This window comes from Lagenorhynchus albirostris, chromosome 2 (assembly GCF_949774975.1).
Source record: "Lagenorhynchus albirostris chromosome 2, mLagAlb1.1, whole genome shotgun sequence".
Lineage (NCBI taxonomy): Eukaryota > Metazoa > Chordata > Mammalia > Artiodactyla > Delphinidae > Lagenorhynchus > Lagenorhynchus albirostris.
Window position 1 is genome coordinate 153768002 of NC_083096.1, and position 27700 is coordinate 153795701.

Here is a 27700-nt window from a genome sequence, read left to right on the forward strand (position 1 = left end):
TGAGCTTTGGCACCCACCGTGTGCTGGCCCTGGGGCAGGAGCTGGCAGCCAAGACTGGAAGACCTGGCTCTTGCCTTCCAGGGGCTTCTAGGCCCGTGAGAAAAACAGACCTGGACCTGGATGATGAGGGCAGAAGTGACATTCACTCATGCCACTTTCACTGAGGGAACATCTAAGGGAGGCTGACTCAGATCTGATGTGTCGGCCTGAGGGCTCCCAGCCTCATAGCCGTGTAGGCCAGCAAGGCCACTCCAAGCAGCAGCAGCAGGAAAGGGCGTGGCAGGTACCTCTGACCCATGCAATGATGGGAGCTTTTGAAATTCAGGGAGTGACCAATCCCTTTGCGCCATTATTGATTTGGGCATTTATTCCCCCAAATGAAGCATTCTGCCAGCTTCCTCCTGGAGACACAGGACTCCGGCCTGAGGTCCCAGCATTTGTGAAGCTTGGTCTCTCTTACACCTCACCCTAAATTTGCCTGTAAGTCTCCACTTACGCTGGAGCAGGCTTCTCTTCCTCTGGCCAGCAGATGCTGAGAACTGCCCTCAGTAGCCTCCCCTGCCCCAATACACACACACACATATACCCCATGGGTGACCTCTCAGCCCCCTCACCTCAATCCAGGGACAGACAGGAAGGAGAAGGCAGGGTAGCCCTAAGGGCCACAGAGGTGGCTTCACCCTCAGAGCTTTGGCAAATCCGGAGTCACAGCATCCCAGGCCCCTCCGAAGGCCCCGCTGCTGCTGTGGCTGCCAGGGGAGCTGTTGGAATGCGGCATCTAGAGCTCAGTGGAGGGGAGAGGGTGAGGGCTACAGGAGGCAGCTGAACCCTGGCCCTGAGCAGCAGGCTCTCAGGCATCTCCTACCTGCTGGGGGAGGGCTCTCCTTCCCCAGGCCATGTCACTTTACTTGTCCCGGTGCCTGAAACTTTGGGCTTAGAGAGCCAGTCTATTCCTTGAGGCTTCCTCATGCGCTGGCCCTGTCCTCTTTCCTTCTCCTTCTCTGTGACTTTCCCTGAGAGTAGTTCCACTGGAGGATTTGAATTACATGATTCACAGATCTTATGCAGAGTTACACCTCATTCCTTATGACTCAGGCATTTGAAGGAGCCAAAAGGGGGCTGATTCCTAGGAACTAGTGGCTGGTAGCCTTTCTGATACTTCCTGGAGGGTGATTCACTCAAGAAAAACACACGTCCTTACTTTGATCTTACAATTCTCCCAGAAGCCTCTCTGACCTCAGGTCCACGCTTGGACCCTGGTACATTCCATTCCAGCCACTCCAGCCCCTGTGCTGCTCCTCAAACATGCTGCGCCAACACACATGCTATTTATGCTCTCTACCTGGAATATTCTTTTTCAAAATATCGCGGTCAGCAACCTCACGTCAGGTCTCTACTCAAAAGTGACCTTCTCACCCCTACCCCAATATTGATACCCACCTTGGGTTTTACTATTTCTCCTTAGCACTTATCACTATTCAAAATACAACATATAAGCTCCATAACGGCAGAAACTTTGGTCTTGTTTGCCACTCCATTCCCCAGCACGTAAACCAGTGCCTGGTAAAACGTAAGTGACTCTGGTTGATAAGACTGTGTAATTGAAATTTGCTAAGAGGGTAGAACTTAAATGTTTCACCAGAGATATATACATACATACCTCTGTACATAAAAAAAAAGTCATTTGAAAAGAGAAGAGAAAACAAAAGAAAGTTTTAAAAACAAAACCTCAAAACGGTGCCTGGCACATAGCAGGTGCTCAATAAAATAGTTGTTAAGTGAATGAATAATATGTTCAGGGTGCTCAAAGAAGACCCCACCAATCGTCAAACCAGGAAGGAAGGGATTTGGTCTCAGCTTGTGTGTGGCTGAGGCATTTTCCAAGATGACCCAGAGCATCCGGGTTGTTCCCTCCTCCGCCAGGAATGGGTACCATATGATGGCACCAGGTGGGCTTATAAGCTGACAAACCCTCGGCCGGGTAAGCACTGGCAAGAGCAATGGAGCAGCAGTAGACAGGCTAATCCAAAAGATCCTGCTAGGGGCAGAAATTTCCCCAGGATAAATGGTGGGCTTGTATCTTACCTGTAAAGGAAGGCTTCCATTGGTGACAGGACCCATAGCCAGTTGTCCTGGTTAATGGGCCTCTGTCCTGCTGTTCATGAGGTTACAACCAACTAAAGTCAAGTGGATGAGAAGAAATGTGTCCTTTGCCCCTTTGCACACCCTCTCTGATAAGCACCTCAAACTCAACTCATCCCAAACTGGTCACTCCCTGCCCCTAACCTGTTCCTTCAGGGTCTCCTATCTCAGTAACTAGTTCTACCATCTACCCGGTACCCAGGCCTGAAACTTGCATCACCTTTAACTCCTTCTGCCTTCACCCCTTCTTGCTAATTCATCTCCAATCTCCACCTTTTCACTCATTTGTTTAGCAAATATTCATTCATTCTGTGAGCGCTGTTGTCTCAAGTAGAATGTTGTGGGATGCATGTGGGATCTAGTTCCCTGACTAGGGATCAAACCTGGGCCTCCTGCCCTTGGGAGTGCAGAATCTTATCCACTGTGTCACCAGGGAAGTCCCTTGTGGAAGTATTGCAAGAGACTCCCAACTAGTCCCCTGCTTGTACCCTTGCTCCTCAACATAGCAGCCAGTGATCCTGTTAAAACTTAGACCATGTCACTCCCTGGCCCAAAACCCTCCAATGACTTCCACTGTAGTCTAATAAAAGCCTGAGTCCCTCCAATGGCCTACAAGACCCTGTAAATCTGCTGCATCCCTACCCGTCAGACTTTATCTCCCACCATTTCTTCCTAGAACATCCCACCCCAGCCTCTCTGGCCTTCTGGTGTTCCTCAAACAGCAGGCCTGCTCCCACATCAAGGCCTTTACACTTGCTGTTCGCTCTTCCTGGAATGCTCTTTCCCCAAACACCTGCAGAGATCACCCACTCACTTTCTCCAGGTCTTTGTTCAAACATTACCTTCAGTGACACCTTTTATCAACTCCCCTCCTCCCCCCAACCCACAAACACCTCAGGTCCTCCTTTTTCTCTAAGACATGTGTCACCATTTGATACCTGTTTTGTGTATTCTGACCGTCTATTTCCCACACTAGAATGTAAACTCCACGAGGCGGGGATTTTCTATCGTTTACTTACTAACGTGTTCCCTAGCACCTGGAGCAGAGCTTGGTACAGCGCGTGGGCACAGTATTTGCTGACTAAATGACAGATGGAGAAATAAAGGCTCAGTCAAGTTCCTGACCCGAGGTCTTCCTAGTAAGTGGTGTGCTGCATTCTAGAGCCCTGCCCTGGATCTTAACCCTAAGTTATGCTTCCCTGTTTGTCAATCATCAGGCAGAGAGCCAGAGGGGAGCTCTGACCTGAAGGCACAGGTTATTTGTTAACTGAGATGCCAGCTTCATCCTGCTCGCTGGGTAAGAACAGTCCTGGTTTCACAGGTTTTTAGAACACATGGAGGTATCTTCCTATCTGTCTCTGGTCATATAGTTTGGCAAACCCTCCTCCCTGGAAACTATCCTGGATAATAAGAGAAGAGCCAGAGGTTTCCCTATCCATATTGTCTGAATAGGGCCATACCAGCCCACTATGCATTATTCCTGCTTTTCCACCAAACTGTACATAGCCTGACACAAGAGTTACTTGCTCACATCAGCATGATCTTGAATCAGGAGTTTCTGGAAAGAAGTTCTCTGTACTTTTCTTTGTATAGCATCTATGACAGAACTGAAGGCCCTCGAGGTAAGCTTTCTGCTAAGGTAAAGCTTTTCTGCAAATGACGATAGAAAACTCAAAACAGCCAAAGCTACATAAAGTATATATGTACAAACGAATCCAAAAGATTGATGACAAAGACCAAGTGGAAGAACGAGTCCTCAGGGAGGGGAAATACCACATAAAGGATTAGGGGTGAGCGTGAGAACGTACAGGTCAAGGGCAAGCTGGAACCACCATTGATACTAAAGTCGTTGATTTAATCCCAGCTCCTATCCTAAACAGAGGTAGGACTTACTAGCAGCTCTCAGACTTCAGCAAAAAGCCAAGTCAGATAAAGGCAGTATGTACACACAACAAGGACTCTGCCTTAGATTCAGAGATAAACCCTGCTGAGGTCATGCCATTTAATCTGAGGCCTTGATCTACTTCACTCTGCCCCCTGCACACCCACCAAATATTAGGGTGCAGACTGCCACCTCTTTCCCTCCTTGGCTGGCCTCTTTACTCCTTCCCCTGATTGGTCAATACCTCAGGAACCTACCAGTATCCTCTGGCCATCCCTACGCCTCCCATAAACTGTAGGTGACCAGGTCAAAACAATCACATATTAAAAAGCTAGTTACTGGGACTTCCCTGGTGATCCAGTGGTTAAGACTCTGCGCTTTCACTGCAAGGCCCGTGGGTTCGATCCCTGGTCAGGGAACTAAGATCCTGCATGGCACGGGGTATGCCCCCCAAAAAAGCTAGTTACTGCTGCCACATGAAAGGAAGACTAAAGAGGCAGCTGGAGCAGACCAAACAGGCCTAAGACAATGAGAGGTTATGGGAATGGAGAAGGAATGGTTCTGAATGACACTTCTGAGAAAACACCAGCAAGTGGCACTCTGGAGTGGAGCACTGAAGAGGACTCCGAGTGAGGTGCAGTGATGGTCCTGCTGCCACTCGGCACTCAGGCCGCTCCTTCACACTACTCTTCACGTAGTGGGTTGGCCAAAAGGTTCATTCTGTTTTTTCCGTCAGATGGCTCTAGTAGCACTTAGTTGTCTTTAACTTCATTCAAAACAATTTTGTTAGACTGTACGTGACAGCTGTCATATCAGTGTGCATTTAAAAAAAGACTTATCAAAGTTGGTGAATTTTTATGTAGCCATTTTAATATTGAAGATGGAAGAAAAGAGCAACATTTTCAGCATATTATGCTTTATTATTTCAAGATAGGTAAAAACGCAACCGAAATGCAAAAAAAAAAAATTTGTGCAGTGTATGGAGAAGGTGCCGTGACTGATCGAACGTGTCAAAAGTGGTTTGCGAGGTTTCGTGCTGGAGATTTCTCAGTGGACGAGGCTCCACAGTCGTGTAGACCAGTTGAAGTTGACAGCGATCAAATCGAGACATTAATTGAGAACAATCAACGTTATACCACGCGGGAGATAGCTGACATACTCAAAATATCCAAATCAAGCGTTGAAAATCATCTGCACCAGCTTGGTTATGTTCATCGCTTTGATGTTTGGGTTCCATATAAGTTAAGCGAAATAAACCTTCTTGATCATATTTCCACATGTGATTCTCTACTTAAATGTAATGAAAAGTTCCATTTTTAAAACAAATTGTGACAGGCGATGAAAAGTGGATACTGTACGAGAACGTGGAATGGAAGAGATCGTGGGGCAAGTGAAATGAACCACCACCAACCACACCAAAGGCCGGTCTTCAGCCAAAGGAGGTGATGTTGTGTATATGGTGGGATTGGAGAGGAGTCCTCTATTAAGAGCTCCTTTCAGAAAACCAAACGATTAATTCCAACAAGTACTGCTCCCAATTAGACCAACTGAAAGCAGCACTCGATGAGAAAAGTGTACAGAATTAGTCAACACAAAACGCATAACCTTCCATCAGGATGACACAAGGCCGCGTGTTTCCTTGATGACTAGGCAAAACTGTTATAGCTTGGATGGGAAGTTCTGATTCATCCACCATATTCACCAGACATTGCACCTTCAGATTTCCATTTATTTTGGTCTTTACAAAATTCTCTTAATGGAAAAAATTTCAATTCCCTGGAAGACTGTAAAAGGCACCTGGAACAGTTCTTTGCTCAAAAAGATAAAATGTTTTGGGAAGATGGAATTATGAAGTTGCCTGAAAAATGGCAGAAAGTAGTGGAACAAAAGGGCAAATACATTTTTCAATAAGAGGTTCTTGGCGAAAATGAAAAATGTGTCTTTTATTTTTACTTAAAAACCGAAGGCACTTTTTGGCCAACCCAGTACTAGCACTTGGTTCCTCTAGGGTAATAAACATATATCTACTAGGTAACAAATGACAGACAAATTTTGTCAAATTAAAGACAAAGAACATCAATATGCACTGGCAATTTTTAATGTTTCACTTGTGCAGAGCTGAAATTTGTATTTAAAGGCACGGAAGGAAGGAAAGGCAGTTATCACAGCATGAATTCACAGATGAAAGATGCTGGATCAAATCATAGCACTGTTCCTCTTCAGCCTTAGGAAAATAAATAATACGGTACTAAACTAGATGTTTATTTTTATTATATTTCCATGTAAAGACATCACCCAAATATCAGCTGAGCAAAAGACTTTCTGGCCAGATACCAAGCACGCACAGTTGATCCCACTTTGGAATAAATGCCCAGAAGGTACACATCACCAGTGGGTGGGAGCTCTAGGCACAAAGTTGGGTCTCATTCAGAAAGTGGACAGAGATTTGAATCAGTCAAACATGCAGCTTCAAAAACTGGAAATCTTTCATGACATTTGTTTTGAAAATAAAACTTGTCAGCATATCAAGAACTATAATTTTCTAAAATGGAATCAGGCCTGATTAAATAGCACTTAAGACTTACTGACAAAAATTAGAAAAATAAAAACGAAAACTCTTCTGTCCTTGAAAGAGATAGAAAATTATATTTTTTCCCTGTAACATCATAAGAGAATCATCAGTATTTCAATCTTACATCTCTTAAAATGTCATTTCTTCTTCTTTCCACATTCTCCCACTTTTAAAATAGCAAAGCCTGTTCAACATGGCAATTTTTGCTAAGTAAAAGGATGCACTATTTATTGAATACAAGAGTATGAATGAGAAAAAGCTGAATGTTTAGAAAAATACTCGTTTACCCCTAATGGGACCATACCCACCAGGTGGAAAGAAAGAGAAAGACTTTCTTAAAAACAAAAACAAAACCCAGTGATTTAAAACATTCTGTACATACTTCCTAATTTCAAAGCATTATTAGAAACTCCTGATCAGTGTATAGCAAGAGAGGGAACAGAGAAATTTGATAGAACAGGAGAGAGCATATTTCTAACTACTTTCATTTACAAAACATCAGCCTTACCAATTATTAGCTTTCTTCCTTATTTAAAACATTGATTGGCCAGCTTAAATCATAACAGCATGAAAGTAAAAATAAGTCTCAACTTAGGTATGAGCACAGTGATTCAGGACCACTGTTTCTGCCTTACAGAGAGGATTCAGAGGTGTGTTCCCTTTTAAACATATGCCCCCAAACGCCTTATATGCAGGTTCCATATAAGCATGTAAATAAAACAAGTTCTGTATTTTCTCAAGTAATTTTACAAGTTGACGGTAAACTAGATTTTAAAGATAAAACTAAGCCTTTAAAAACATTAAGCCTCAAAATTTCATCCAGTGTTTTCTTTAAGAAATGGATTATTAAAATCATTTTTGAAATGAGATATTAAATGTATTTAAATCTTGGCTTTTCCATACTTAATAATTTTTCTTAAAAAAAAAAAAGTTTAAAAACATCAAGAGCCAGAACATGCTGCCAGGACAGAAATCATCAGAAACGTCTTCAGTTGCAGACCCTGGGCAACTCAGTCTTGTTTTAAATTTTTCAAAGCCTGGAGTCTCTCTAGTAGCGGAGGATGAGAATAATGCCACATAGAGAACAACCAGTCAGAAACAGGGAAACCCAAGTTATCTTTGTTTAGTTTGATTAAAGCAGAATATAAGTCGTTAGCCTTCCCAAGTTTCTTGGCAAACGCATCAGCTTGAAATTCAAATCTGCGGCTTAGGACTGTTAGGCAAAAAGAAAGAACCTGAAAAAGTAAATAAAAGTGTTTTAACCACTGCTCCCCTCTTTGTTGTCACTAAAGGTTTCATGAGCCAAAACTGTATAGGAAGTTTGGCTCAGGATAAGAGAAACAGCAGGCCAAAAGAAAGATCACTCATATTTAGGGGACCTAGGGTGGGGGAATTATTAAAAATTGAGCCTTTTCCCCAGCAAGCCAACAGACCAGAAACAGATATATGTCCAAAGGAATGTCAGTCTTAACAAAGAAATACTAACATTTGAGAACCTGCCATGTGCTGGGCACTGAATTGACACTTTACATATTCTCCAACAATCCTACAAGGTAATTACTCTTACTCCTGTTTTACGGATGAGGAAGGTGTATCTCAGAGAGGTGAGATAACTTGCTTGTAGTCACACTGCTAGAAGGTGGCAGTGCTGAAATTCTTGATGATTCCAAAGCCCATGGACACTACCTTCCTCAGATACAGGTAAGATGTGGTGATTTATATTCAGACTCTTCTTTTTCTTTTTTAAAAAAATTCTTGCTCACTTATCCACCTTTAAATGATAACTGAGAACATTCTAATATATGTGTATGTACACGCACACACACACGTATATATATATTATAGCCACTAATGACAATCTCAAAATAGAATTTTCTAAAGTGATCTGAGCTATGGTAGCTTCATCAGAATAAATGTTCAGTCCCTGAAGGTGACAACTATGAAGAGGACAAATTTCATCCGAAAATATAAATTTTGAGGGAAAAGTAATTTATTTGCATATTGAAGTATTACAGGTTGAATGACATGATGTCTATTTCTTACCTTAAAATATGTCAGCAATAAAAAAAAAAAGTTTAAAAAGTCTCTCCTCTGTACCTCTTATTGCCACTAGCAGATATAGAGTTTCAACATAAAGTCTGGGAGTTCCTGATACCTTCTTAGATATGTTCAAAGCTAATATCTGAATTCTACCTGAAATTTCTTTCCAAATCTTGAATGTACTTTTTGGGACAGACTCATTAACTAGTATCTATCTATCTATCTATCTATCTATGTATCTATCTATGTATCTATCTCCTGATTTCAAGTGTCCCAGGCTAACTGTTCCTTGAATCTCACTGTAAGACATAAATAGAAACATAAGCAGATACTAACCTATACCTACCTACTCTGCTGTAGGTTTCCAAGCTCTTCTTGATGGGGCAATTTCCCCATTTTCTGGGAAAATATGTCTTTCCTATAATGACCTCTCAAATGCTGACATTAAACATAAGATTTTCTGTTTAAATATTTAGTCTTTTTGAAATGAATCTCCTGGGCTCACCAAAGTTTTTAAAACAGTTGCTAATATCTCACATTTCAAATTACTCTAATACCCCACATTTACTTAGACATTTTTTGAAGTGAACTCAACTACTCAATATAAGGAGACAAAGACAAAAACTGAGAGGCCAAATTAGATGCCCAAAGGAGAACCACTAACGTTACTGGTGCCTTCCTTATAAGAGGACACTTATACTCAGTCAAAATCTAGTAACTTTTACTGAACGAGTTTATCTGATTTCCCAGTCTATGACTGGTTGAAGAAGAAAATTATAAACAGATAATGACCATAACAGAAAGTTACACTGATATTAGCAAGGATTATCAGCCTGACAGTGAGCGAAGGGATAAGAAAATTAGTTAAATAAATAAACAAACAAACAGCATAACTGCTTAAAGAGCAAAGCAGTCTGGGGCATTTCATATACATAACTCAGTGTCCTTAAGGCATTCCTGAATTGTGACTGAAGACAGAAATGACAATTACCACTATAAGGTGTTCTATAACCTCTTTAAGAAGTAAGTCTGTATACAGCATTTTATACTCTCAGCAAAAGGTAAAATAAAAAATTAAAACATTTAGAGTTTAAAGATAATAAATCTCAGTTCTCTGGAAAATGAATGTAGATTCTGAGGACAACGCTATACAAACATGATCTATTCCTCTCCATTTTTCTTTGCTGGTGCCTTACACCCCAGCCCACCCCCACCTTTTACAGAGAAAGTTAAAACCTTAACTCCACAACCTGTCCCAAGAAAGAATTCTTCTGAATGGAGACATCTCGAGATCCCCGATACTATTTCTTGGCTTAATGTGGAAGTCTAATCAATTAGTATCAGGACATGTTGCCATCACTGGATTTATTCATATACAGTCTCATTAATCTATGTCTTATCACATATACGGAGTCCCCCTACTGAGTGGTTCTTAAACTACACTTATCATAAAACACCCACTTCTGATTCAGAGGGTGTGGGGTGGGATGCTAAGGCTATTACGAATCAGGTGGTCAGGGAATACAATCAGAGGAACACTGTCATACAGCCTCCCTTATCCAGTCATACTTACACTCAATTATATTTGCTTTGTCCCTTCACACACAGAAGGTTTTCACCCAAGCACTGGTGAATATGTGGTTTAGGACATAGCATTCCAATAGTTAATCTCCATCTACCAAGTCTCTAGGTACCTGTTATATCAAGGTTTTCACCACTAAAGTCTAATTCTCCACTTTTTTCCCCCCTAACAGTATGCAAGCACTTATTATTTGGGATTGGGTTTTTCTGCTACTTTCTTATACCAGCTAGTAAATCAAGCGACTAAAACTTTGTTTCATCTGCTTGTTAAAACTATAGCCTTTGTTTTGTTTTTTCACTACCCTAAAGGTTCTAGATTTGAAATAGACAAGGGCATATGTGAGATAATTTTAAAGAGTATACGTTACCTCATTGTAAGGTGAAAAAATAAACTGGAAGATGATCAATAGTCCAATTAGAGTGGGTTGGCTGTCATAAAAACCAAATGCAACAAAAAGCTCCTTTCGACCAATTAATACAGCAAACAAGAAAAAACACAGGAAAGAATTCATCTAGAAAGAAGGATACAAAATTTCTAAGTTATTTCTAAGCTGATTTCACTGTGGGATCAGTAGAACAAGACATCATGATGTGATTTTAAGAATGATGTTAGTGTAATCACAGAAAAAGTTATTTAGGTAGTTTTATAGTTTTACTTTTATTCTAGAAGGAGAGAGGGCCTGAGCTGAGGATATATACACTAATTCATGTTAGTGGACAAATAATGGTTTAGCTGGATGACTAGGACTTTGGAACAAACTAGTGGATGGCTAACAAGAAGATCTGGAAAGGGGTATGTGGTAAAACTTCCAAAATTAGCCCAGAGTATGATAATACTTAGGTCTAACGTGAATGTTCACCAAAAGCGTTCCACGGTAGAGGAGGCCCTCTCAGTGATCAGGTGGAGAAGATACCTGCTCTGTGGATGTTAGCCAGCTTCTTTCCTTAGCCACTCTAGGACTTGGTCAAGGGCTCATGAACATAGTGGCCATGGTGATAGGGATGGAATCAATGCATTAATCAGCAACACAGACATCCCCCCACTGGCTCTTGCTGAGTGTACAATTTTTCAGAAGAGGCAATCAACCCCGGCCCTGATGAGGTGCCTCAGGGACCAGTCCACCACCCTCATGGTAGGCTGATTCTATTGGACCCCTTCCTTCATGAAAGCAGCAGTGATTTTCCTTATTAAACTGAATAACTTACATTAAACTTGGATTTGGACTTATTTAATGTCTTACTCACTGCCATGTATCCGTACAACATAGCTTCCCGCCAAGGAATTCATTTTTATACCTATAGATGTAAGGCAACAGGAAGGTACGTATAGGGGTACACAAGTCTTCCCATATAATCCATCACCCAGAACCAGCTAGCCTTTTAGAAAGGTACAAAGACCCATTTAAGTCTCAGTTGAGGCCATATATGCTCAGAACCAGTCAACAAAACACAGTGCTACTTCACTTAGAGCCTTAAAACTGTGGTCACTCTGTTGGTTTAGTGGTATTAATACCCAGAAGAGGAATATTACAGAAATTATTATGTGCTTTATATTTACTACCTTTTCCAATTTTTTTTCCTATGGGTATAGAATGACTTTTTTCCGCTCCAGGGAAGCCCCTATAATAACTTTTTTTAAAGAGAAAAAATGTTCTTTAAAAAGTATTTTAGGGCTTCCCCAGTGGCGCAGTGGTTGAGAGTCTGCCTGCCGATGCAGGGGACACAGGTTCGTGCCCCGGTCTGGGAAGATCCTACATGCCGCGGAGCGGCTGGGCCCGTGAGCCATGGCCGCTGAGCCTGCGCGTCTGGAGCCTGTGCTCCGCAACGGGAGAGGCCGCAACAGTCAGAGGCCCGCTTACCGCAAAAAAAAAAAAAAAAGTATTTTAATACCCAAGTTATCTGGGCTCACTCCTTTTGATCTTCACAGCTCCTTAGCTGAGTGACTCAGGAGGTGGTGACGATGACGATGATGATAACAACAATAAATACTTCTATAGTACTTACCATATTCCAGGTACTACTCCAAATTCTTTACGTATATTAACTCATTTAATTGTTACATCAGTCCTATGAGATATCATCACTCAATAAGGGAATGGAGGCAGAGAGAGGCCCAGGAACTTGCCTGAGGTCACACAGGTAGTAAGTCAGGGAGCCGTGATGTGAAGCCTGGCTACAGAGTCTGTATTAACCTCTCTACTATATGAACTCTCATGCCTGCTATATTTATAATTTGACTATCCTGTCATAAAAAGAGAATTGTCACTCCAAACTTACCTGGCTAATAATGATATTTTTGACTGTGTGTCCCAACTTCCAGTGCCCCAGTTCATGGCCTAGCACAGCAAGCACTTCCTCATTTTTACATCCTTGTTTCTTATTCTGAATCGAAGAACAAATTGAAAATAAATTATCAACAAACTTCAAAAAGTTTATACGTTTTAACCCAGAAAGAGACCTTCTTAGATTCTAACTTAAGAAAACAATCGGACTTTTGTGCAGAACTGTTCATTCACTTAACAAAACATTCCCTGAACCACTCCACATTAAACACCGGGTTAAGCTTGAACACAGAATCATGAACAAGACAGACATATTCTGACTTCATGAGTCTACTTTAGATTAAAAAATATATAAATATTTATCAATAGGACAACAGTTAAATAAATCATGACACAGTCATGTGACAGCCATATTATAAACCCATTAGAAATTTTGCTTTCAAAGATTATGTTGCAACATGGGAAACTGCTCATGATAGTGCCAAATAACATTTATGTTATACATCCACTAGATGAATATCCACTAGATGTTTTCAAAGATTATGTTCTGACATGGGAAAATGGCTCATTAGGTGAAGAAAGCAGGAAACAAAACTAAAAATATATAGTATGATTCCAATTATGAAAAAATGCAAATGTGTATGTAAAAATACACAAATATAGAAAACAGACTGAAAGTATATCGAAATGTCAACAATAGTTTTTCTATATGGTAGAATTACAGTGATGTTTATTTCATATCTTTCCTATTCCTAAAATAAAGATGAGAAAATCTAGGTACAGAGAAATTAACTAATTTTCCTATGGCCACACAGCCAATAAATAGAAAACCTGGGATGTGAAGCCAAGTCTGATGCCAGAGACCTGTGCTTTCAACTTTCACACAGCTATAAATATAAAAGTAAATTATTCAACATTTATCAAATAAACAATTTTTTAGTCAACAGATATGTAATCATTTGCATATTATTATAGTACTGGTTTTAAAATAACTAAACATAGGGAATTCCCTGGTGGTCCAGTGGTTAGGACTCCATGCTTCCACTGCAGGGGGCACAGGTTCGATCCCTGGTCTGGGAACTAAGTTCCTGCACACCGCATAAAAATAAATTAATTAAATAAAATAACTAAACCTAAATGGTAGGTGGTCATATGAATGATAAAATATAATGTTTACAAAGCCAAACAAAATTCTCACTGTTTATAAACTTTCCAGATTAAATTTAAATAGTGCCAAGACACAATGAACAATTTAATCTTATACACACACTCTCACATGTGCATACCCACATTCACTCACCAACACACACATACTCTGAAAAACATCTAAAAATGCTTAATAACCACGATGAAGAGTGACCCCCGCTTGCCACAACTAGAGAAAGCCCTTGCATAGAAACGAAGACGCAACACAGCAAAAATAAATAAATTAATAAACTCCTATCCCCAACATCTTTAAAAAAAAAACTGCTTAATAAGGTAAAACAAATATGTTTAAACATACAGTTTAGTTTATTTTAAAGTAAGAAAAAGCCAAAGGAGTTGAAATTAACATCCCTTGCATAATCCCATGAAGGGGTATACTCTGAGTCAAAGAGTGAGCCAGAAAAAAAAAAAAAATGCTGGTGAAGTAGCCCAACTGTGTCAAGCTCATCTAAAGTGGAAAAAAAAGAAAAGTCTCCATTAAAATTCAAAAACATTATCTGCATGGTCCAGAAACCCCAAGATGAGATATTAAAGTGCTTCTGGCTTGGTAGCACTGGGGCCAACTGATAGAAGCAAATACAAATCCTCTATTGAGGAATGTACCCTAAACTCAGACACTTCAAGATTCCCAAAGATTAAGATCATTGACCTATTATGAACTCACAATAAAAATTACCAAATACTTCAGAAAACAAGCCACAATGAGTAAGGGTTAGCAGAAACAATATGGAGCTAGCTGCATTAGCTCCTTGAGACTTCAGATACAGGGAATTATCAGATACAGAATAAAAAGAAGCATGTTTTATACAAACAAGGGAACTAAAAACATGAGGAAGGAATAAGAGACTACCAGAAATGACTGATTTGAAAAAAGAACCAATTAGAACTTTAAAACACAATGGACTGGTTAAAGAACAGATTAAATACAGCTAAAGGAAGAATCCATGAACTGGAGTGTACAGCTGAAAAATTACAGAATGCAGCTCCAAGAGACAAATATAGAAGAGCGGTTAGCACCCATGGGAGACAGAATGAGATGGTATAACATTCATCTAATTGGAATTCCAGAAAGATAGACTAGGGAGAACGGGAAAGAAGCATTACTTTAGATAATGGCAAAGAATTCTTTAAACTTCAGGAAAGACATGAGTCCTTAGATTTAGGAACCACAGTATATCCCAAACAGGACTGGGATAAAGAAGTCCATACTTTCACAACACGAAAATCAAAGAGAAATGTTAGGAATAACCAGAAAGAACTAAAAAAACAAAACAAAACAAAACAAAACAAAACAAAAAAAACCAATAAGCTCAGAGAAGAATTTTTTTTGGCCATGCTGCAGGCAGGACCTTAGTTCCCCGACCAGGGATCGAACCCATGGCCCCTGCAGGGGAAGCACAGAGTCCTAAGCACTGGACCACCAGGGAATTCTCACAGAGCTGACTTTTTCAACAGGAACAAAGGAAATCAGAACAGAATAGAAAAAAATAAACAAATATTAGGATGCTAGGATAAATAGCTGTCAATCTTGAATTGATATCTAGAATGAGAGTGATATAAAAACAAAAACAGGGACAACTTCCCTGGTGGCACAGTGGTTAAAAATTCGCCTGCCAATGCAGGGGACATGGGTTCAAGCCCTGGTCGGGGAAGATCCCACATGCCGCGGAGCTACTAAGCCAGTGCGTCACAACTACTGAGCCTGCACTCTAGGACCTGCGAGCCACAACTACTGAGCCCGCGTGCCACAACTACTGAAGCCTGTGCACCTAGAGCCTGTGCTCCACAACAAGAGAAGCCACTGCAATGAGAAGGCCGCACACCACAACGGAGAGTAGCCCCCGCTTGCCGCAACTAGAGAAAGCCCACGCGCAGCAACGAAGACCTAACGCAGCCAATAAGTAAGTAAGTAAATAAATAAATAAATAAATAAATAAAACAAAAACAACTTTCCAAAGAAATTTCTAAAGCATATACTCTGGAAGAAGCAAGGTAATTTCTAAAAGGAAGGTGTGAGATGAATACGGAATGGTAAGCAAAGACACAGGTAAGCACATAGGTAAACTTAAATAATGACTGTATAAAATAATAATAATGCTAATTTTAGGGGTAAAAAATAAACAAGATAAAACTAAAATATAATATGAAGGGGGTATAATTAGATCAAAGTGTTTATTTAAGGTTCCTGGATTGTTCAGGAAGCAGTGAAGATACTGTATATATTAAGATTTTAGGTTATATGGGCATGATTTATTTTTAACAGCAACCATTAAAAGAATAGTCATATATGAACCTTGAAACATTAATGACAACCCAAATATCATTTTTTAAAAACCTTCAATAAGTTCTAAAAATAAAGCAAGAGGAGGATGTGTGTGTATATGTTTGGGGTGGAGGTGGGGGTGATATGAAAAGGATAGAGGGGAAAAAAGGCATAAAATAATATGGTAAAAATAATTCCAAATATATCAGTAATCACAATATACATGAATAAATAAAGCTTGTCAAAAAAAAAGATAGTGAGTGTTAGATTGGATTTAAAAGCAACCGTAACAACAAAGTCTATCTATGTATGAGACATCTAAAATATAAAAACCGTAAGGTTAAAAGTAAAAGGATGAATGTGATATGGTGATGGTTGCACATTGCATACTAAAAACCACTGAACTGTACACTTAACAAAACATAAAACAGAAGCAATATTGTAACAAATTCAATAAAGATTTTTAAAAAATGGTCCACATCAGGGACTTCCCTGGTAGTGCAGTGGATAAGACTCCATGCTCCCAGTGCAGCAGGCCCAGGTTCAATCCTTGGTCAGGGAACTAGATGCCACACGCATGACACAACTAAGAGTTTGCATGCCGCAACTAAGAAGCCCGCATGATGCAACTAAGACCTGGAGCAGCCAAAATAAAAAAGTTAAAAAGTAAATATTTTTTGGGACTTCCCTGTTGGCTCAGTGGTTAAGAATCCGCCTGTCAATGCAGGGACACGTGTTCGAGCCCTGGTCCGGGAAGATCCCACATGCCGCAGAGAAACTAAGCCCCTGCGTCACAACTACTGAGCCTGTGCCCTAGAGCCCGCAAGCCACAACTACTGAAGCCCGTGCGCCTAGAGCCGGTGCTCCCAACGAGAGAAGCCACCTCAATGAGAAGCCCACACACTGCAATGAAGAGTAGCTACTGCTGACTGCAACTAGAGAAAGCCCGCACGCAGCAACTAAGACCCAACGCAGCCAAAAATTAATTAACTAATTAATTAAAAAACTAAAGTATGTTGTTATTTAAAAATAAATATTTAAAAAATATTCTTGTTTTTAAAAAAATAAACAAAATAATAAAAAAGCTTCATCTATGGGACACATATCTATCCCGCAACAATTACACAATATATACCCTAGAAAGTGAAGGCTAACGGTTTTGAAATAAACTCCAGCTACTTAAAAGAGTGATGTACAAAAGGGCGTCCCTGGTGGCGCAGTGGTTGAGAGTCCGCCTGCCGATGCAGGGGACGCGGGTTCGTGCCCCGGTCCGGGAGGATCCCGCATGCCGCGGAGCGGCTGGGCCCGTGAGCCATGGCCGCTGAGCCTGCGCGTCCGGAGCCTGTGCTCCGCCACGGGAGAGGCCACAGCAGTGAGAGGCCCGCGTACCACAAAAAAAAAAAAAAAAGAGTGATGTACAAAAAAAATAGACAAAAAGGGAATTTATTTTGTTTTATAGACCTTAGAAAAATGCAACCTAATGGAAACACAGGCAGCAAGATACTGGAATCTAGATATTCTACCACTTTTCCACTCCTTCACCAATTCCTCATTTTTAAGGAAAATGACCACTTCAAAATGAGGCTGGGTAGAGGGATAGATTAAAATGACTGGCAAGATAGCATTTACATTTATTATCTCTTTTCCTTTTAAACATCAGTATTTATGTCAGAATACATTTGGTAGAGAAAGTGAAGAATGAGATAACTAGCCTAGTTTCTTAAATGGCTAGGAGACATGTGTACCTGTACCTTCAGGGAATGGCCATCAAGAGGGAATAACGAACAAAGCACCAATTAATAGACATGTATTCTAAGGGGGAAATAAAGAGGTGCAACTGAAGATTTATATACAAAAATATTCATTGCAAGAATAGTTTTAACAGCAAAAAACTGGAAACAACCCATACACCCAATAAGAGGAGAATGATTTTATTTTATTAATTAACTAATTTATTTATTTATTTATTTTTGGCTGCTTTGGGTCTTCGTTGCTGTGTGCGGGCTTTCTCTAGTTGCTGCGAGCGGGGGCTACTCTTCATTGCAGCATGCGGGCTTCTCATTGCAGTGGTTTCTCTTTTTGCGGAGCACAGGCTCTAGGTGCGCAGGCTTCAGTAGTTGTGGTACGTGGGCTCTAGAGCCCAGGCTCGGTAGTTGTGGTACATGGGCTTAGTTGCTCCACGACATGTGGGACCTTCCCGTGGGACCTTCCCGGACCAGGGCTCAAACCCGTGTCCCCTGCACTGGTAGGCAGATTCTAACCACTGTGCCATCAGGGAAGTCCCGAGGAGAATGATTTTAAAAAATGATGATTTAAAAAGATTAGAAATATACATAGTAATATGTTTACGGTTAGTTGGATTATTCATGTTTTCTAATTTGTCTATTAGTTTAATAATAAGCAAAATAGGCTGCTTTGTTTAATAATAATGATAACAGCTCCCACTCGTTAAATGGTCTATGTACTAGACACTGTATTATTAGATATTTTACATACAGTTTGTTAATCTCCACTACTACAAGGCAGCTACCATTATCATCATTTTATATAAAGTACACAGTCTTTAGGCTTCTAGTTTCACTAGTTACCTGCTTCCCAGTATGAACTATGAATTAATTCTTTTATAAAACAAGCAGGTCTCTATTAGATAACATAGGCTCTTGTCTCTTGGTTTGATGTCTGGGTTTAGGAAGCTATTCAGAACTGCATGGAGTCACATTCAAAGATATGGAATGAAAAGAGCTTAAATAAGGGTCACTTTCTGCAGAAAGGAGACTTGTTTATTGGTGGTAGATTCTTAGACAAAACTGGATTTTCTTTTCTTCCCATGCAACTTTCACATACAATAACAAAAATAAGTACCACATATCTTTCACTTTTCTATAGCACTTTTCATAAAATTCATATGCTGATTCATTTGATCCTCACAACACCAAGCTGCACAAGATGGGAAGTAATATCTTCATTTTAGAGATAAAGGACACCGAGAAGTTAAAATGTCTTAAGATCATCTTGCTAATAAGTAGTGGGTAAAAGCCAAACCCACATCTCTGGATCTTGTCCTCTACTATACTTATCAACTGGGAATACTTTCACGTGACCCTAGCACTTGCTGGGGAAATACTTGTTTTCTTCTATAAAAGTACAGCTTTTATATATTAAAAGTTTTCCTTTTACTTAAACTGCTTTTGAGACAGGTTGTTCCAATGATCGAATTTGTCTTCTGAAGGATAAAACTGCAGAGAGTAAGTTTCCTAGTCATCTTATAAAATGTGAATAGCCAGTATGGAGATATTCATCAAAATGTAAATAGTAGTTATCTCTAAGAGGAGGGATTTCAGATAACTTTAGTTTTCTTCTGTTCAAAATGAAACACTTCATCCTTTCTATGTGATCCAGACTTAAAACCATTTTTGCATCCCCCACTGTGTTGTACATAGTAGGTGTTCAGTAGCAGGTGCTGAATAAACCACCATTTCCTAAACTTCTGCCACACCTGTGTATTCTCTGTGTGATTATTTAATATCTTTTAAAAAATCAATCCACTTTTTAAAACTTAACCTTATCCTAAATGACAATTTTCATGAAATCACGATAAGCTAGTTTTATCTTTTTCCTAATATACATTAATACACATATAGCCATTCAAATTTCAAATACTGATATACTACCTAAAATCACCTCACCTGTGGTACATGCACTGGCGTTCTGCGTCAATCTTTGATTTCCTCCTTTACTCCCCATAATAGCAATCACCCAAGTACTTTAAATCCATCTTTTATTATGACTCCACACTTGTTCTCACCTCTCACTCTAGTGTAGGCCCTTATTTCATGCTTATCTTGGTTATCTTGATGCAATAGGCCCCTTGAAGTCCCCCTTGCCTGTAATCTTTGCTCTATCATATATGTTGCCACCAAATTTTAAACTTCCTAAAACAAGCTTTGGCCTCTACCCAAATCAATCTAAACTTTCCAGGCCACTGAAAACAACCACTCAATGTCTTCAGGAAGAAGTACTTTACAAACTGGTCCTGGCCTACCTTTCTATCCCCTTCTACAAGAATCCGTTTATTCATTAGTCTCAGAATAGCCATTGTGTAGTTGTCTTTATAGCTTTATTCATTCCATATCTTCAACCTGAAAAGCTCCATCCCCAAGTCAAAATTTTGCCTAGTTCAAATATCCTCTCTTTTAAGAAACCTGTCTGACCATTAGCATCTGCATTAATTTCTAAAAGCCACACTATTTCAGCCACTCACTTACCACCCTCTGCCTTAAACTATGAGCTATTTGTATACATATCTACTCTCCTCTACTACAGGTTCTCTAGGGTAGGACTATGTAACTTATACATAGATGCTAAAATATTTGCAGCTACTCTTCAAGAAGCCAACAAAATAACTCAAACTCCATTCAACGTGGTTCAAAAGACTAATCTTTTCTAAGATTTAAGCCAAAGAATACTGTTCTCACAGATACTAAAGGTCAGTTATTTCATTACTGAAATCAGCAGACCACTATCTAACACCCAGGTTTGGCTATAAAGTAATCCACCCTGTATGTGGATACCTCTTCAGCAGGTTGACTTGCTGAACTTGTATGATTCCCCACTGTTGTCACCTGGTTACTCTTTCTGGACTTCAGTTTTCCTGTCTATAAGATGACCTTAAGAGCTCCTCCTAGCTTAAAATCCTATGACTCTTGGTCAGACCAAAATGACTTTTATTACAATATCCGGACAGGATAAACCCACTTGTTTCCCTTTTTTTTTTTGGCCCCACCATGCGGCATGTGGGGTCTTAGCTCCCCAACAAGGGATCGAACCCATGCACCCTGCCTTTGGAGCGTGGAGTCTTAACCACTGGACCGCCGGGGAAATCTGATAAACCCACTTAAAAATAAATATAATCAAAGGAGTTAACCTTCACCCAATACTGTTTAACCCCTTCACAGAATTTTGTTCCATCTACATATTTATAACAGGCTAGGCACTCTATTAGACCATCTCTTTAGAGTCAAAACAGATGCTCAGTGATACAAGTTATTTTCTGGTACTTAAGGTACACAGAGTACAAGGTTATTCACATATATTATTTCATTTAATCTTAACAGCCCTAAAAGGTAGGCATTTTTATCCCAGTGTTTTTCAACTAGGAGTGATCTTGCCCCCTCCTTCCAGCACCCCCCAACCCCACGGACATCTGGCAATGTCTAGTGACATTTTTCATTGTCACAGTTATTGGGAAAGGAGGGATTGATACTGGCATCTAAAGGGAGAGGCCAGAGATGCTGCTCAACATCTTATGATGCACAAGATAGCCTCCCATGATGAAAAATTGTCCGGTCCAAGATGTCAATAGTGCCAAGATGAGAAACCCTGATGGCATTGTCTTTCAGTTAAGAAATCAAAGATTTAGAGAGCTTAAGTTACTTGCCCAGAGTTACACAGATCCCAAATCATCTCTGAATGACACCAAAGCCAATGGCACATTCCATCACACACACAACTACTGGAGACTGTTTCTGATGAAATATGTACTGTTTTCTTATCAGTGTTTCCCCTCCCCATTTAGTCTTGGTATACTTTAGATTTTGTTAGTCAGCATTAGCTGACCTCATCCAGGAGAAGATTCAGAAAAAGCTTTCTCAGACTAAAAGGTCAGATTTAACAAACGTCTTCTCTTGTGCTCTCACTGCATCCAGTATTTACAGCTTCAATGCAGCAATTACCATATTGTACTGTGCTTGTATGACTTTCTCCCCTTTAGACTATAAACTCCTTAAGAGCAAGGTTTGCCTCTTTATTTTTGTATTCCTAGTGCCAAGGAAAGTATCTCAGCACAGTTTACATTTCATAAATATTTGTTAAACAAACAAAAGAAAACTGACCAAGTTACATAGTATACCCAAGAATGCACAGCTACTAAATGACAGAACCAGGATTCAAATTCAAGTCTCTCCACTGCTAAAGCCTATAGTTACTATATCTCAATGAAGCTAAAAATGAGATGTTTATCACCTTTTTATCTTGCCTGTGGGAATTCTTCAATCATAAACATGTCAGGAATTATATATAAAGTCCCTGTTTTAAAGACAGCTTATAATCATAAGAATTTTCCTACCTTACACTTGTGTTCATTCTGTGAAAGCTTACAAGGTAGTTAGCATGTAACGATAGTGATAATCTCTCCCAAATACCACAGTTATAAAGGGGCCACTGTGTTTTTATTTGATAGTCTCCCTGAATTCAACACTCACTACATAGAAATTAATGTTATTTTGAGTTGTCACAGGAACTGTTCATAAAAACTAAGCCAGGGTCTCTTAGGAAGAGAAGAACTCACTTTAACTTTAGCTTTTATTTCTTCACTGTCCCCTTCTCCATCATTGCAGGGTTCCATGCCAGACTCCTCCTGGATGTCTTTGTTTAGTACAGAATACTCTTCTAGTAGAGTGTCAAACAAAACTATTCGCTTGTTCTTGAAGAAGCCATAAAAATAAGCATTGCTGTGGGAAGAGCGTTTAGATCCTAAGGAAAAGACAGTTCAAAGCATGGAAAATAATTAAAAAGTATGGGGTTTTTTGGAGAGACGCCTAGAAACTGAATTACTGGAAAGGACATTAACATTTTCAAATTGTTTAACACCTGAAGAATATTATATCAACATAAATCACCACCAGCAGTGGAAAGTGCCTGTTTCTTTGCAGTCTTGACAACAAATATTTATGCTCATTGCAGCTTTATAGCAATAAGTAAATAAATAAAGCCTAAATATCCAACAGTCATGGAATGATTAAATTATGGTAAAGCTATGAAATGGAATTTTAAGCAGCCAGATAAAAAGTATACTTTTGAAATATTTTAACAAGATAGGAAAAAGCTCACCAACATAACTGAAAAGGATGTAAAACTTCATGTATATAAAATTCCATTATTGTCATGAAAAAATGTACATGTAAATAGAAAAGCAGAAACACAAACCTATTAAGAAATACATTAAAATATTGAAGTGTTTATCACTGGCTTCTAGAAATATGGATTTTTTTCCCTCCCTTACACTTTGCTCTGTTCCAAGGCTTTTAAAGTCAGTATACTTATTTAATCAGAAAAAATTAAAACTATCTTAAAAAGACTGAAAAAAAAACCCTAAATTTTTAACAGTGGCTAACAGTAGCTGAACTATGGTTGATTTTTATCTTCTTCTTTATAATTTTCTTTATTTTCTATACTTTATTTTCTTTATATTTTATGTTCTAGCATGTGCAGTGAATTTAGTGGTTAAGAATGACTTTAGGTTCAAATCTTGGCTCTGCCATGTATTAGTTGTGTAAATGTAAGAAACTTTCTTAATTTCTTTAAGCTTTATTTTCCCGTTTATGATATGAGGAGAGGACTTTTTTGGTTTGGTTGCCTGGAAGTTAAGAGCCAAATATGTGGTCCAATTTTATCAATAATATAGGACCTTAGGATCTGGAAAGCTGGGTATCTAGATCTTATACTTCTATCTCATTTCTATCTTCTCTGATTCTAATTTTTAAATTAATTTAAAAATATTTCTTAGAAGCTACCTGAAGTTACCTATGGAAGTAGGCAGATAAATAAAACAAAATGAATGTCTTAGTATCTCCCACTGGTCTAAGTATCTCAAAGTGTGGCCCAAAGAATGCCTACACCAAAATCACCTACGGGTATTTGTTAGACGTAAATACTAGAAACATCCAATATCTGAGAATGGAGCCGAGGAATCTTTAAACAAACTCTCCAAGGAATTCTTCTATTCACTAAAGTTTTAAGAGTCCCTGCACTAGACCATAAGCTTTTTGTATCACTATGCCTTGCATGTAGTATTTATTCAATAATGCTTGTTTACTGAATGGATTTATCGTACCACTTGAGGTATGAAGTAATGTATTTGGGAACTCTGAAAACCAAAACGTTCTATGAGATTGTAAGGCATGGCCAGCTGTCTCTTCATCTTTCATTTATGATGTCTTATCTTAATCAACTTCTTGGCAGCATTTGGTACCATTGACCACTCCCTCCTTGAAACACTTTCTTCTCCTATCTCAAGAGAAACACCGTCTTCTCCTGGCTTTCTTCCTACCTCAGTGGTCTCTCCTCTTCAGCCTCCTTTGCTGGCTCTTCCTCCTCTGCTGACTCTGACCTGAGCCTCCTTCTCTTCTCTAAGTGCCCTCATCCAAGGAGGTATCTACATGCCAGATGCAGATACTTCCATATCACTATTTCTAGCCCTGACCTCTCCCTAGAACTCTGGATTTATATATCTAGCTGCTTATTTGACAGGCCTACATCTCCACATGGATGGCTAAAGTGCCTATCTGTTGTTTATATTCTCAAGCATAGTTTTTTCCCTGACCAGTATCAGAATTCCCTTGCAGAGTTTAGGGAATTTCGCATCATGCAAGTCTTGTGAGAGACTGCTTCTCATTTGAGAAATCTAAAAAGCTAGCTATCTGCTTCCCCAAGCACTCCTGGCAGCTAGCCCAGTGCCCTGGCTCAGTCAATCAGATGCACCCACTGGGGACTCTGAAACAGTTAGCTAATTACATAAAGAAGCAGGGCAGTGAGGAATGAATTCTGCAGGTGCTAGTGGAAGGGATGTTAGGGATACACACTGCTGACTCCAACATCAGGAGCAACTAGCAGTGTCCTCCCCAGACTGGTTCTGCAGGATGATTCTGAGTTCCTGGTGTCCTGATGGAGAGTCCACTTCCCAAGTTTGGTAAACTTAACTTTCCTGGTGACTTTGTGAGTTATCAAATATTGTTTCAATAAGGAATTTCTCTGGTTAAATCAGCTATAGTTGGTTTCTATGGCTGGCATGCAACTAACTACTGCTTGTAGAACTCTAGTACAATGTTCAATAGGTATATAACACACCCATCAGAACTTAAACCCTCACAGACCTGCTCTTCTCCCAGTTTTTTCCCATCTCAGTAACCTACCATTTATCCAACTGCTTAGTCCAAAAATCTAGGTCGTTATCTTTGATGTCTCTTTCTCCCTTATTCCTTTACATGTCATCTAGCGGCAAATTCCATCAACTCTACCTCTAAAACACATCCCCAGTATATCCACTTCTCTCCATCAATTACTACTATTCTAGTCTAAGCCACATTATCTCCTCCTGAACAGCACTGGCCTCCTAACTGCTCTCCCTGCTTCTACTCTTGCCTCCCCTACCGTCTATTCTCTAAATAGCAACATAAAATAGGTAAAAAGTACAAACTAGGCCATGTCACTTTCCTGCCTAAAACCTTCAATAGCTTTAACCCTAGACTCAAAATAAAATCCAAGCTCCTTACTCTGATTTACAAAGGCCTATGTGGTCTGACTCTCGCCTATGTCTCAGATTTCATGTCATAACACTTTCCTGCCATGAGGTAGCCACACTGGACTTTTTTCTGTTTCTTGAAGATACAAAGCTCTGGAGGGTCTCTCCATTGATCTTGGCATGGATGGCTCCTTCCTTCAGATCTCAGCTTAAATTCATTTGCTCAGAGATGTCTTGTCTGATGACCTAATCGAAAGTATCTACTCAGCCATTCTTTATCACTTCACATCAGTTTAATTCTCTGCACAGTACTTACTATCTGATATTTTCTGAGAGCAAGACTCTTGGTTTTTCACTCGGTTTTTCCTTTCAATTTACAAATCCATCATGTGTGTTGTTATTGTTATTAACAACATTCATTTACTCAAAATATTTTTGATAACATTATTAACAACAACAGAAACATGCATTGCAGATGAGTAACTTCTGTTTAGCAGAGGTAAGTTGTCCAAAGTCACACGGGGAATCTGTGCTAGAACTAGAATTTAAACGCAAACCTATTGGCTCCACAGCCTGACCTCTGAAATGCTACCCTCCACCTACTCAAATCTTGATTTTCCATAAAGTCCCAGCTTATGTTATAACCCTCCATAAAGCCTTCCCTGACTATTTCAGCTAAAATCATATAGCACTGATGGTATAGATCACATATCTTCTCGACTACCTCTACTGTCATAGCATTAGCATTCACGTTATCTGATTATAAGTGATCAGCAACTTAGGTTGCCCCTTCAGTAAAAGCGCCTCAGAGATTGTTCTACTATACTCATCATTGTGCTACTAGTTTAATATTATTAAAAGACTAGTAATCTCAGAGGCCAAAGCAGTAGTATGAATTGGCTTCTTTTTCTACTATTTCCCCATAGACATGTTCTAATTGTGCCTTTAGTTGGCTGCCAAATGCCTGAGATTTCTATACTCTTCTCGTTGCTGTTAATTCATTCTTTCCAGTTGTGACCATCTCTGTCCTCCTGGACCCTGCAATTACTTCTCAGTTTCTACTCCTTCATCCGCCATAGCTACTTCTCAATGGTGATTTTTACTTTAGAGGAGGAATGGGCAAACTATGGCTTGCAGGTCAAATCAAACCTACCACTTATTTTTATAAATAAAGTTTTATTAGAAAACAGCCATGCTTGTTTCTTTATGTATTACTATGGCTGCTTTTGTACTATCATGGCAGAGTTGAATAGTTGCAACAGAGACCATGTGACCTGCAAAGCCTAAAATAATTACCGTCTAGCCCTTTACAGAAAGCATTTGCCAGACCACAGTTCAGAGGAAGCAAAACTGAAACCCAGAGATGCAAAGTGACTTGTCCAAGATCCCACAGCTGGTAAGTGGCAGAGGCAGAACTACACTCATTCATTTACATGGATTTTAATTTACAGATTCTGAAAGTCATGGTACCACACAGTTTTTCTTTGCATCTTTGTAGGTTTCCTTGAGACTTTAGTAGTCTTACACAAGCTAACAGATAGATAGCTTAATTTTCAAAAGCAATCATCAGAAAAGCAGAGTATAACTAATCCAAAATACCAAGTGGCACCAATCTTGGGTAATCTGCAGGTGAAATCAGAGTCCTGCAGAACACTGGAAGTTTTCTTGGTGGAGACAAAGCCAATAACATTGGTTTTGTTTTTGAGCCCCCAAACCACTGCCAAATGGAATCTAAGCAAGAGTCCAACTCAGTTACATATAGGAGCCAGGCAGGTAATAGAAGTGAAAAAATCAGTCTAATATTATGACATAGCAGGGAGTGATAAAGGCCTTGGTGCAGAATTAAAAACAATAAAACCAACCAAACATAGCTGCAGGCAGGAGCAGGACTTGGCATCAGGCCACCAGTTTCTATCCCTGGACTATGTCAGCAATTCTTATAAATCTTCAAAAGCCAAAATGTAAAATCCTAATCTTTAAATAACAAAAACAAACAAACAAAAAAAATCCCAAACCAACTGATTTGTTCTTTTATTAAAGTTTTAAGAATAAACTAATCAAATAAAACAAATCACTCAAATAAAATCTTCTTACCCCAGGGAGCCTTACCTTGAACAACATACACCTTAGTCAAAGGGAAGTCAATACTCTTTGCCATGATTTCAATTTCTTGTTTAAGCTTTCCCTCAGGAAGAGGTGTGAATTTGTCAAATAAAGGGGCAATGTAATCAGCATAGATGGTGACAAGCACCTGAAACGCAAATATGAGAACAACCTATGAATATGTCCTTAAAGAGAAACTACTCTATACAGATTCAATATTAAAACTATGTGATCCCAGCCCTGAGAACAGGGACCTTATCTTATTTGCTCTGGTATTCCCAGCCCGAAATAGTACCAGTACAGCATTCAATATCTGTTTGATGAATTAAAT

General features: G+C 39.5%; 1 protein-coding gene across 5 annotated transcripts in view; it reads right to left on the reverse strand.

Moving 5' to 3' along the window:
* Positions 1-4872: 4872 nt before the first annotated feature.
* Positions 4873-27700, reverse strand: part of ZMPSTE24 (zinc metallopeptidase STE24) — a 45362-nt gene continuing 22534 nt past the window's right edge. For 3 of the 5 annotated variants that reach the window (XM_060140436.1, XM_060140435.1, XM_060140438.1), the window contains 5 exons: positions 27376-27517; positions 22315-22499; positions 12495-12599; positions 10586-10729; positions 4873-7831 (listed from right to left, as the gene is read on the reverse strand). In XM_060140436.1, the coding sequence (XP_059996419.1) occupies positions 7607-7831; positions 10586-10729; positions 12495-12599; positions 22315-22499; positions 27376-27517 (801 nt within the window). In that variant the 3' untranslated portion in view covers positions 4873-7606. The remainder of the gene's footprint in view (positions 7832-10585; positions 10730-12494; positions 12600-22314; positions 22500-27375; positions 27518-27700) is intronic. The other 2 variants (XM_060140439.1, XM_060140437.1) reach the window with 2 other exon arrangements.